This window comes from Neoarius graeffei, chromosome 3 (assembly GCF_027579695.1).
Source record: "Neoarius graeffei isolate fNeoGra1 chromosome 3, fNeoGra1.pri, whole genome shotgun sequence".
Lineage (NCBI taxonomy): Eukaryota > Metazoa > Chordata > Actinopteri > Siluriformes > Ariidae > Neoarius > Neoarius graeffei.
The window spans coordinates 93,430,088-93,443,610 of NC_083571.1; the positions used below are offsets into that span (position 1 = coordinate 93,430,088).

A 13,523-nucleotide genomic window follows, 5' to 3' on the forward strand; every position below is an offset into this window, starting at 1 on the left:
TTGTGTCTCTGAGCTCCGCAATCTTTTCTTTCTAATGTTGTGAAAACACAAATGAATAGATCAGTTACATTAGAAAAAAGATAATTATATAGATATGGGCTGCTCTTGCTGCTGTCATTTGGTATTATGTGCTTACAGTGCATGATGTATCTTCTAGATAATGATAGTGTTCTTTTTGCTAAAGTTTGTGTGTGCGCGTGTGTATGTGTGTGTGTTTAATCGGTCTCTTCACTGTTGAGACGTGCAGTTCTCCTCCAGTGGGCTCACAGCTGCATCCTTAAACACTGTTCTGGAGCAGGAATCTGCCAGTCTGTCTCCGACAAGGAAGAGAAAAGCAACAACAACAAAAAAAAAATTACCTAATGCAAGTGAATAAACACTGAATACAAATTGAATGGCAACTGATATCAAAACAATTGACATGAATATTGTCCAATTAGAGTGCTAATGAAGGTCCCAGAATTCAAAAGTAGTTTAGAAATAACACAATTATCAGTAATAGCACTCAACAGGGTCAGATAAAGGAAAGATGATTATAATTATTCCTAAATCCATTCCTATTATGTCCCACAAAAGAGCCATACTACTAATAAGAAGAACATATGAGGAGTAACAACAAGAACCTCTTAGTATGTCTGTGAAGGTTTTCAGTCATCCAGGTCATAGTAAACCGTAGGTGCTAATGAAGGCAAGTGGACTCGCTTGAAATCCTTGAAGACGTTTCACCTCTCATCCGAAAGGCTTCTTCAGTTCTGTCTGACTAGTGGGGAGTTCCAGGTATTTATCCTCTAATGGACAAAAAGCAACCCTAAAGAGAGTTGATGAGGTCACGTGGGTCGTTGACCCTGCCGTCGTTCCTTGCCTTTGTTGTGTTGTGAGAGCCGTGCCTTCTCAATGAACTCAGAGACTTGTTCCAAAACTTCACTGGGAAGAAGTGCTGTCAATTCTTCAAACATCAGTTCAGTCTTGGCTTGGTGGGTTTCAATGGTGAAATGTACTAATCTGACTCTCTCGTTAAGAAGCTGGTTCTGGGCTTTCTGGAGGATTGTCAGTGAAGGTTCTCAATCATCCAGGTCATAGTAAACCGTAGGTGCTAATGAAGACAACTGGACTTGCTTGAAATCCTTGAAGATGTTTCACCTCTCATCCAAAAAGCTTCTTCAGTTCTGTTTGACTAGTGGGGAGTTCCAGGTATTTATCCTCTAGTGGACCAGCAGCCTAGAGAGTCATTAGGGTGATCTGTAGGTCATTGGCTCTCTCTGCCATCATGTGAGTCATTGAAGTCAGCTGAGTTTTGGTGTGGATGTGTATTCAGTTTTCTGGGAAGTGTGCCAAGGACTGCATTGTAGGTGGCTGATAAGTGGTGTCTCAGACCACCTCCTCTGTTCAGTGATTGTCATTCCAGGTTAACGAAGATGGCTTCTTTTACTCCTCTTTCAAACCACTGGTCTACTCTGGCTAAAATGCATACACTGTAGTCCTGAAATGAGTGTCCTTTGTTATTGAGATGAAGATAGACTGCAGAGTCCTGGCCTGAGGAACTGGCTCTCCTGTGTTGAGCCATGTACCTGTGAAGCAGTTGTTTCATTTCCCCAATATACAGGTCCGTGCATTCCTCACTGCATTGAATTGTGTACCTGCATTGAATCGTTGTCCTGTTTGTGTCTGGGTATTCCGTCCTTGGGGTGGACCAATTTCTGCCTCAGAGTGTTACTGGGTCTGAAATGTACAGGAATGTTGTGTTTGTAGAAGATCCTCCTGAGTTTCTCAGATAGTCCAGAAATCCAAGTCCAGTTGCCTTCTTTAGCACCTACGGCTTCTGGAGGATTCTTTATGCTCTGCGTCCTTTGACGGTGGAACCCAGGCGTAGGCTTGTGGGGATAGTCTTGGATCGTCTGCATCTTAGGTTGAAACGCAGGTGGTTCCTGTAATCTGCAAGTTTTCTGGTAGTCCTTGCATATTCCCACACCAGTCGAAGGGTTCTCATACCAAAGCGCGTGGAAATATGTCTGTGAAGGTTCTCAGTCATCCAGGTCATTGTAAAACATAGGTGCTAAAGAAGGCAACTGGACTTGCTTGAAATCCTTGAAGACGTTTCACCCCTCATCCGAAAGGCTTCTTCAGTTCTGTCTGACTCGTGGGGAGTTCCAGGTATTTATCCTCTAGTGGACCAAAAGCAACCATAAGGGGAGTCATTGAGGTCACATGGGTCATTGACCCTGTGAAGAATCTCTTAGAAAAATAATGGGTATATGCTAAAATCAGTTGAGATTTGTTAAGTTGATGATGAACTTGTTAGCGTTATTATTTTTTTAAAGAAATTTTATGAGGATTTCTAACATTAATTAATGCATGGTAGAGTGTGTAGAGAAAACGGATGAAGAGTCCTGGCCTGACGCCGTTGTTACCAAAGACATCAAAAGAACTCAGTTTCATCTCGTCACTGTCTCAGTTGTCTCAGACTGTGTTGGTACTTGGTCCACTCTTGTTTTCCAATATACAGTTTACTAATTCTCTCGCAACCGATTAGATCACATGCTTTCTCGTACAACTGCAACACTGATGACATACTGCTTTACTTCTCTTTTTCCATCCAATGCCCTTTCCAGACTTAAATTCACCATGACATCACATCAACCATCATCATTCCTATGCCATCATGTGTTGTTTGTCATCTGTCCGTTGGGCGTCGTCCACATTTCACAAAAATCGCTTCTTCTCTCTCAATTCTTCACTGATTTTTATTCATTTTGGCAGGAAGGTAGGTCTGCCTGGGGTGCATATGGCTTCTACCCAAATTTGCATAATTGCAATTAATAATGAAGATATGGAGTAATTAAGCCCTAACGAGCAGTTTCCACACAAGTCGCTGCTTCTCCCTCCATTCGTCACCGATTTTGATTCTTTCTGGCATGAAAGTAGGGGTACCTAGGGTGCATATAACTTCTACCCAGATTTGCTAAACTACAATTATTAATGAAGCTATGGACTAATTAAGCCTTAATGAACAGTTCAACAAAAATCGCTTCTTCTTGGTCAATTCCTCACCATTTTGGATTCTTTCTGGCAAATAGGTAGGGATTCTTAGGGTGTATATAGCATCTATATATAGCTTGTATATAGTGTATATAGCTTGAAAAATTTATTGTGCAAGGTGGTCCACTTTAGATCGTTCCTTCTGGACTAGACGGGGCTGGAGTGAGCTACGCCATCATTGACGGTCTCGTTTTCAGGTTTCAGTAATGTAGCTCTCTGCTTGCTGGTCTTCCTTTACATGCTCTTGTATATCTCTTCTGCATATAATTCAGAATGCTTCTTTGCACGTTTGCAATCTTCGCAGAGTTGTCTCATGCACCTCTCCTACTCAGGTTAATCCACTGGCTTCCATTCCAGCAAGAATCAAATTAAAACTATTGTCCCTGTGTTCCAGGTATCTAAGTGCTCTGCACCACATTATCTATGTATCCTGGTTCAAAATTGCACCTGCCTGCCAACTCTTTAACATAAGAGCATCTGGCAAGTCCTTTTCTTGGATCTAAACACTTTCTTAATGCACAATCTCACTGCTTCTGTGTCCTCAATGGAGGAATGGAGTTTCTCCCTTCATTCAGGAAAGCCCCACATATCTATTCTCTCTGTAAAAGACCAAAGGCTACTTCTCAGACAATATCTAGGACAGCGCTTTGTTATTTGCATCTACTTGTACTGAACGGCTATTCATATTTTTATGTTCTTTCTTACTTTTCTAAATGCATTCCTAATATTGCTTATGCATTTATTATTGTTTGTTTTCAAGTCTTGGTTTCCTGAATATATTTGTATTATTTATAGAATTAAGGACGGCACGGTGGTGTAGTGGTTAGCGCTGTTGCCTCACAGCAAGAAGGTCCAGGTTCGAGCCCCGTGGCCGGCGAGGGCCTTTCTGTGTGGAGTTTGCATGTTCTCCCCGTGTCCGCGTGGGTTTCCTCCGGGTGCTCCGGTTTCCCCCACAGTCCAAAGACATGCAGGTTAGGTTAACTGGTGACTCTAAATTGACCGTAGGTGTGAATGTGAGTGTGAATGGTTGTCTGTGTCTATGTGTCAGCCCTGTGATGACCTGGCGACTTGTCCAGGGTGTACCCCGCCTTTCGCCCGTAGTCAGCTGGGATAGGCTCCAGCTTGCCTGCGACCCTGTAGAACAGGATAAAGCGGCTAGACAGGGCTCGAAATTCGCGGCGGTCCGGTTGCCTGAAGCAACTTAATTTGTCATTTGGCGGGTAATTCCTGTCACTAGCCAGCCCGGCTGGCTAGTTGAAAATAAAAAATATATATGAAGCGAAGATTCAGACACACCGTCAACTAAAGCCGCCGCATATTAAGTGCGTGCCGTGTCTGTGTTAATCTATGTGTTTATCGGCAGGACAGAAAATACCGAAGAATTCCGAATCATATCGTGTACGAGTCAGGCTGTCGTTTTTTTCACGACTGCGCATGCATATAACGCATCTTGCTGAATATCGCGGTAATCACGTGTAGTATTGGACCAGGTGGGTGGAGCACAGAAGCACGGCAGGCCAGAACTGAGTTCTCAATGAACTGTTCATTGCTAGCTTTTCAGCCTTTTATCACTTCCCAGCCGCGCGCACGCACACACACACACGTGTCTGCTCTCCTTTCCTTTTAAAGGGCGCGGTCACTGGAGAAGACACACAAACACAGGTTAATCCCCATCAGGTGATTGCATCAATGATTCCACCACTTACCTTCCCTGACTCCGCCCTCCATTCACAGACCGACGCTTGGCCACGCCCCTGCTACCACATCACGTTATCAAATTCAATAGATGTGACCACATTATCGCCCATTTAAACACGTGTTTTTGTTGTTGTTTACATCTACATCTGCCAAAGCTACGTTGCAATGTGGAATTTTCTGAAAGGTGTACAGAAACCGCCAGAGACAGGGACAAAGCGACCTCGGTCTGAAGAGGAGAAACGACAAAGGACTTATAAGCAAACGTGGGAGCAGGGTAGGCCTCGGCTGCGATACGGTTTTTATGGAATAATTAATTTTTTTCAAGTTGATTCCTAGTCAATATGAAGCTCCTAATGCTTTCTCTCTCATAAATGGTTAAATACAGAAAGCATGTTGGACATATTTTGGGTGCTATAGTCATGATAGTAAGTATATTTGTTTTCAATACTCATACACCAAGTTTTCCAATATATTATTATTTGTTGATATTATATTATGGTGCGGCAGCATGGTGGTGTAGTGGTTAGCGCTGTCGCCTCACAGCAAGAAGGTCCTGGGTTCGAGCCCCGGGGCCGGCGAGGGCCTTTCTGTGCGGAGTTTGCATGTTCTCCCAGTGTCCGCGTGGGTTTCCTCCGGGTGCTCCGGTTTCAGCCCTGTGATGACCTGGCGACTTGTCCAGGGTGTACCCCGCCTTTCGCCCGTAGTCAGCTGGGATAGGCTCCAGCTTGCCTGCGACCCTGTAGAACAGGATAAAGCGGCTAGACAGGGCTCGAAATTCGCGGCGGTCCGGTTGCCTGAAGCAACTTAATTTGTCATTTGGCGGGTAATTCCTGTCACTAGCCAGCCCGGCTGGCTAGTTGAAAATAAAAAATATATATGAAGCGAAGATTCAGACACACCGTCAACTAAAGCCGCCGCATATTAAGTGCGTGCCGTGTCTGTGTTAATCTATGTGTTTATCGGCAGGACAGAAAATACCGAAGAATTCCGAATCATATCAATTCCTGTTATAAGCAAACGTGGGAGCAGGGTAGGCCTCGGCTGCGATACGGTTTTTATGGAATAATTAATTTTTTTCAAGTTGATTCCTAGTCAATATGAAGCTCCTAATGCTTTCTCTCTCATAAATGGTTAAATACAGAAAGCATGTTGGACATATTTTGGGTGCTATAGTCATGATAGTAAGTATATTTGTTTTCAATACTCATACACCAAGTTTTCCAATATATTATTATTTGTTGATATTATATTATGGTGCGGCGGCACGGTGGTGTAGTGGTTAGCACTGTCGCCTCACAGCAAGAAGGTCCTGGGTTCGAGCCCCGGGGCCGGCGAGGGCCTTTCTGTGTGGAGTTTGCATGTTCTCCCCGTGTCCGCGTGGGTTTCCTCCGGGTGCTCCGGTTTCCCCCACAGTCCAAAGACATGCAGGTTAGGTTAACTGGTGACTCTAAATTGACCGTAGGTGTGAATGTGAGTGTGAATGGTTGTCTGTCTATGTGTCAGCCCTGTGATGACCTGGCGACTTGTCCAGGGTGTACCCCGCCTTTCGCCCGTAGTCAGCTGGGATAGGCTCCAGCTTGCCTGCGACCCTGTAGAAGGATAAAGCGGCTAGAGATAATGAGATGAGATGAGATATTATGGTGCGGCGGCACGGTGGTGTAGTGGTTAGCGCTGTCGCCTCACAGCAAGAAGGTCCTGGGTTCGAGCCCCGGGGCCGGCGAGGGCCTTTCTGTGCGGAGTTTGCATGTTCTCCCAGTGTCCGCGTGGGTTTCCTCCGGGTGCTCCGGTTTCCCCCACAGTCCAAAGACATGCAGGTTAGGTTAACTGGTGACTCTAAATTGACCGTAGGTGTGAATGTGAGTGTGAATGGTTGTCTGTGTCTATGTGTCAGCCCTGTGATGACCTGGCGACTTGTCCAGGGTGTACCCCGCCTTTCGCCCGTAGTCAGCTGGGATAGGCTCCAGCTTGCCTGCGACCCTGTAGAAGGATAAAGCGGCTAGAGATAATGAGATGAGATATTATGGTGCTCTGTGTTGTTCTCATTTATGTATTTAACAACAGTATCAAAATACTCGGGTCTTGAAATAAATGCACATTAGTCATGAACAATGGTAACTACTCTCTTTTGCGTTATTTTTGACAGAAGTAAAATTCATACATGAACAAATTTTGGCTAGTTGATTTTCTGTTTGGCTAGTTACTTTGGAAGGTAACTAGTCCGGCTGGCTGGTGAAAAAAAAAAATGAATTTCGAGCCCTGCTAGAGATAATGAGATGAGATGAGATTTATAGAATTAGGTTTGAAATCATACTTTTATGTTACCACCTCCTATGGTTTGCAGGGCTAACAATTTTTATGACTTGACCAGTAATTTAAACGAGTAGTCAACTAGTCATCTTGTCCATCATTTAAAACCACACTTCAATTAACAGCCATACACAGGCTGCCAATTACATTTCCAGCTTCACTGCTTTCTAGAAATGTGCAAAATTATAAACATGTGCTCCCGAGTTCAAATTCCAATGATGGCACAGCGATCCATGACCAGAAGCCCAATAGAGCAAAATTGGGCTGTGCTCTGAGGGAGGGCCTGCCATTTACCACAACACTAACCAGTCATGGGTGTCTGTGAGCTCATGCGTGCAGGTGGATAAAAATTTCCTCTGAGTTTATTACACATCTTCTGACACTGCATGAGCAAGCAGTTCAATAAGATGCAGCACATCTTATTGGCCGCTGCCATGTGATCGGGAAGAGCTGTCTGGTGGGAGTGAATTGTCCATGAAAATTACGGAGAAAATCAAGGGAAAATTGATTAATTGGTTAATTGACATACCAGTTCTTAAATGCACTTGTATGGATGAGCTCATGTCTCAGCTGAAATCACTGACTCTGAAACTGAGCATGAGCAGAACAGCGCAGAAGCTCCTTAGAGTTTAATGCTGGGTGGAGGATTCAACGTACATCTTGGTGGATTTTCCACCATGTTCAACTCTGACATCAGCAGCATCATAAAACAAATCTGGATTAGCCTCTTTGAGCAGGCATGCGCTGCTGATCTGACTCGAAAATAGTTAAGCTAAGTGGGGTTGACAGGCTTGTAGTACTCAAGTCCAGAACTCGGACTCGAGTCTGACTCGTGCCCTAATTTTAAAGGCTCGTGACTTGACTTGGACTTGAGCACTGATGACACGGACTCATGCATTAACTGCATTTGGACTCGTAAATTGGAGACAAGGACTTTTTTTTTCCTTTGTAACATGCCATAATAATTTGGCATAAGATATTTATATCTACATTAATTTTTATACTAATTTGATGTTAAGATTATCCATCCATCCATTATCCGTAACTGCTTATCCTGTGCAGGGTCACAGGCAAGCTGGAGCCTATCACAGCTGACTATGGGCGAGAGGTGGGGTACACCCTGGACAATTCACCAAATCATTGCAGGGCTAACACATAGAGACAAACAACCATTCACACTCACACTCACTTTAGAGCCACCAATTAGCCTAACCTGCATGTCTTTGGACTTTGGGGGAAACCGCAGCACCCGGAGGAAACCCATGCAGACATGGGGAGAACATGCAAACTCCACACAGAAAGGCCTCCATTGGCCGCTGGGCTCAAACCCAGAACCTTCTTGCTGTGAGGCGACAGTGCTAACCACTACACCACCATGCTGCCTTATGCTAAGATTAACATTCAACATTTCCACTAATTTTTATACTAATTTGCACACAAGTGCCAACAGGACAACAAACCAAATCCAAGTTCCCTGCCACGTAGTTCCACGGTGTCAGAATCAAAGCTTTTGTTTTTGACATTCACCTTGTTTGTGTAACATGGTTATGTTTTTGAAATGCACACAAGTGCATTTGGGCGGCACGGTGGTGTAGTGGTTAGCGCTGTCGCCTCACAGCAAGAAGGTCCTGGGTTCGAGCCCTGGGGCCGGCAAGGGCCTTTCTGTGTGGAGTTTGCATGTTCTCCCCGTGTCCGCGTGGGTTTCCTCCGGGTGCTCCGGTTTCCCCCACAGTCCAAAGACATGCAGGTTAGGTTAACTGGTGACTCTAAATTGACCGTAGGTATGAGTGTGAATGGTTGCCTGTGTCTATGTGTCAGCCCTGTGATGACCTGGCGACTTGTCCAGGGTGTACCCCGCCTTTCGCCCGTAGTCAGCTGGGATAGGCTCCAGCTTGCCTGCGACCCTGTAGAAGGATAAAGCGGCTAGAGATAATGAGATGAGATGAGTCAACTTAACTCAATTTTCTTTAATGACTTGGACTTGACTCAGACTTGAACACTGGGGACTCGAGAATGGACTCAGATTCGAGGTTTAGTGATTCGACGACAACACTGGGGATTGAATAGTGATAAGCAAACTGGCTTTGAAAGCTCTTTCACACAGTACTGGTCACAACAGAGTTAAAAGTAGACGGCCTTACAATTTCATAAAATCGGTGAAATTTCAGGCGGCATGGTGGTGTAGTGGTTAGCGCTGTCGCCTCACAGCAAGAAGGTCCTGGGTTCGAGCCCCGGGGCCGGCGAGGGCCTTTCTGTGTGGAGTTTGCATGTTCTCCCCGTGTCCACGTGGGTTTCCTCCGGGTGCTCCGGTTTCCCCCACAGTCCAAAGACATGCAGGTTAGGTTAACTGGTGACTCTAAATTGACCGTAGGTGTGAATGTGAGTGTGAATGGTTGTCTGTGTCTATGTGTCAGCCCTGTGATGACCTGGCGACTTGTCCAGGGTGTACCCCGCCTTTCGCCCGTAGTCAGCTGGGATAGGCTCCAGCTTGCCTGCGACCCTGTAGAAGGATAAGGCGGCTAGAGATAATGAGATGAGATGAGAATGAGGTGAAATTTCATTCCCTCTGAAATTTGGTCATTGTGATATTATTATATGTTTATTTTTGTAATATCTAAAAAAAAAACCAGGCCATTCTGTGGCTGGGAAGTTATTTAATTTGAGGGGATTCCCTAGCAAATAATGTGCATGAAATCGCTCGCTTCGCGCAGCCAAACAGATAGAGGAAGTCCATGTGTGCATGCACAGGTTTACGTCAGTCATCATCGTCGTCTTCTTCTTTTGGGTTTTACGGCAGCTGGCATCCAGTGTTGCATTACTGCCATCTACAGGTTTACCTTGACCGTGCACTGACAGTTACATCATTCTGTCATAAAACGAACAGCTGATCATACCGAGGTGCTCGCTGACCGCTGATATTTATTCATTTGGTTCTGCGTTTCCTTTCCTTCGCAACATAACGTCTTTTCTTCCCGCTTTCCGTTACTGTAGTTGGCCTTTCACGTTTCATTCGCACACTCATGTCCGCCATTTTCCTCTCCTGTTTCAAATTTGTATTCCACAATGCCTTGCGCAAACGGGGAAAGCTCACGACATGATCTAAGACGTAGTATCTTGAATTGGGTCATGGTGAAGCAGGAAAAAATAGTGGAGAATTTAGGGCCATGTGGCCCTAAATTCATTAATTGTTCTATTTTCTTTAAAAACTAATAAAATTGGAAGTCTGTGATTCGAAATCAGAAGCTTTCAGTCCACTAAACAAAAATAACTGGGCGTCAGGGAAAATTCTTTTTATGACCTAAACTTGAAAAATCTGAAAGGCAGTCTACCTTTAACTAACTTCAGGAGGAATTCTACAGGAATAAGCAGAAATGGGTTTAAATAACAGTCTCAGGCACACCTCTCTACTTCATTCAAAGTGATATTAAAATATTAATGGTCCATTAAAGCAAAAAAAAAACTTTTTCCCAGCATCGTCATGTGCAGCTGACTATAGTATTGGCTTCATCTTGTCCAAAATAGGTCCAGAGGAAGAAATTAGCCTACATTTAGCCTTCTTTCTTTATCATCTATCTGTATCTCCTGACCATCTTTCTCACTGTTATGGTAAACTCAAACACTGACCCTACTAGTCAACAGCCATCCAGCTCTCCAAACTATGCAACCCCTAACACCTACAACATTGTCACACTTTTGGAAAGCACCACTGATCTCTAGAAAATATATATATTTCACATTATACGCCCCCCCCCCCCCCATCATTACCTCACTTACCTGTGTCCGTCTCCTCCACCCCCATACTGCTGCATGCATACTGCTGGCTGCTGCAAGTGACACAGACAGTGTGTTAATCCGTGCAATTTTATCACATAATACCTCAGCTCAAGTGCTCTTCTCTAAAACGTCTCAGCCTTTATGGTATGAGCAGTATCAGAACATAATTATCACTGAAATGATGCTGTGATGGATGCTTTACTGACAGCATCACTACAAGAATTTCCTCTATATGTATGATAGCTCTTGATACAATGCTTAATGAGAAAATTAATGAGAGAGAGAACGATTTGGACTGATCTCATTTCGGAGTGATTTACGTTGGCGAGCTTTTTTACGCCAGTGATCCTGGCCATGTTCCTCGTTACATTACAGTAATAACAGTGAGCTGTTGTTGCCAAGGTGAGCGAGATGATTAATACCTGCTGGAATGACCAAGCGTATTAATGCACTGGCATGACACCAGTGTTGACTGCTACCATTGGCAGCGGAGAAAAACTTAATCACTTTGATCAATTACACGAACAGAGTTTGTTTGCTCTAGAGGATCTTGCGTATTAGCTTAGTGTGCTCAGCCTGTCAGTTCCTCTGTGCGTCATCTGCTAGGATTAAATATCTAATCTCTAACTAGACCGTGTTCATTCTCCAGGTCCTTTAACTGAGCTACCTGTGAATTTCTTGTCTGCCAGACTTATGCCTTGTCACTACTGCAAAGGAGAAAAGTGAAAATTAGGTAAGGATATTAAAGCTGGCAGATCTCGCATGTAAGGATACGAGTCTTGACATGAAGCACTTCACTGAAACCGCTCTATGAAGAAACCTCATTAGGGGATACAAAGATTTCTCGTGTTTAAAGGATATGGGACATGAAGCATAAATGCACGCTATATCAGTTTCTTTCCATTAAAAATATGAATTAATTGCATCAACAAATACAAAATCATCTATTAAATTCAGCAAAATCGTTATATTCGTGATGATTATATGGCATTTCTGCTCGACTTCCGATATGCATTTTTTGCAACCGGAAGAGCCGCTGTCACGTGATCATACGTCACAAAAACTTTCGGGCACAGCACAAGCGGGTAGATGAATGGAGAAGTGGATGACAAGAAAATTGTTTTATAGTCTTTAAAGTACATTGGACATCATACATTGGACATCATGGTGTATTGTGCTGCTTATGGTTGCAATAATTCCAATGGGAAATGCCCTGGAGTAAGTTTTTTTGCATTCCCCAAGGACCCGAAGCTGAGGAAAGTGTGGGCTCACCTGCGCATGCGCAGCAGGCTTGGCGCATGCACAGTAGGCTTGGTAGGACAAATCCAAGAGGTAGGATAACTTTACAGAACACCTGTTGAAAAAACTTTGCACCTACTGTTTCCCACAAACTGTGTTCGGACCATTTCACTGAGGATTCTTTCAACATTAATACTCAGGTACTGAGCGATATTAATTCATGACACATGAAACAGGAAGTATAAGGATGAGAAAAAAAACCAGTTTAAATCGGGAAGCTGCGCACATTTGCGCCAGGCTGCACAAATGTGCGCAGCTTCCCGATTTAAACTGTTTTTTTCTCATCCTTATACTTCATGTTTCATGAATTAATATCGCTATTTTTTATTTTTATTTTTTAAATCGGATCTGCGCGATTCAGCCATGAAAAAGGCGGCATCCGCCGAAAGGTGCGCTGTTTGCATCCCTGCACGGAGGCCAGGGGACAGGGCAGGAATATTTTTGTTGATATGAGTGATCCGGTGCGATTTCGCGAGCCCCCTGTTGAAGACCTCTGCGCTAAGCGTCTGAAAGCCGAGGTAAGGATTAGTATTATAATTTTGGGTGTATCAATTATTGATTATCATAATTCTGACTCGTTTCGCCATTTTGAATGTTTTCATCTCGGACTCTGGAAGCATTGTATCTCAATCAATCTCGAAAAATATCAGCAAAAAAAAAAAAAACTAGCTTGCAACGGACTTTAGCTAGATCTATGATGAACTTTCAATGTCTCATCTCATTATCTCTAGCCGCTTTATCCTTCTACAGGGTCGCAGGCAAGCTGGAGCCTATCCCAGCTGACTACGGGCGAAAGGCGGGGTACACCCTGGACAAGTCGCCAGGTCATCACAGGGCTGACACATAGACACAGACAACCATTCACACTCACATTCACACCTATGGTCAATTTAGAGTCACCAGTTAACCTAACCTGCATGTCTTTGGACTGTGGGGGAAACCGGAGCACCCGGAGGAAACCCATGCGGACACGGGGAGAACATGCAAACTCCACACAGAAAGGCCCTCGCCGGCCCCGGGGCTCGAACCCAGGACCTTCTTGCTGTGAGGCGACAGCGCTAACCACTACACCACCGTGCCGCCGAGCTTTCAATGTATGATACAAAAATAATACTTCTTTCAACAGATCATTAGCCTTTGAGCAGAATTGTTTTTAACTTACCAGGAAGTGTTATCGAGCCGACCGCTTTCAGTTTCATGAGGGCTGAATGAACTCTCACTCTCAGAATCATCTGACCCGTCAGAGTAAAGACAAGATCCATGTTCATGTGAATTTCCAGCTATCGGTTCGAATTGATAGGGTCTAACTTCACATCTCTGTGAAACATCGGGAATATCACTGTCGATGGTGTCCATTTCGGTAACCTGTTTACATCAGATTCCCAAGCGCTGGCTCCTTGGAAAGTTTT

At 44.3% G+C, this 13,523-nt stretch overlaps 1 protein-coding gene across 1 annotated transcript in view; it reads right to left on the bottom strand.

Annotated features, from left to right (window-relative positions):
* Positions 1–215: 215 nt before the first annotated feature.
* Positions 216–13,523, bottom strand: part of si:dkey-71h2.2 (low density lipoprotein receptor adapter protein 1) — a 99,527-nt gene continuing 86,219 nt past the window's right edge. Inside the window, 3 exon segments of the mRNA XM_060916089.1 lie at positions 216–243; positions 245–310; positions 10,807–10,844. Coding sequence (XP_060772072.1) covers positions 216–243; positions 245–310; positions 10,807–10,844 — 132 coding nt within the window.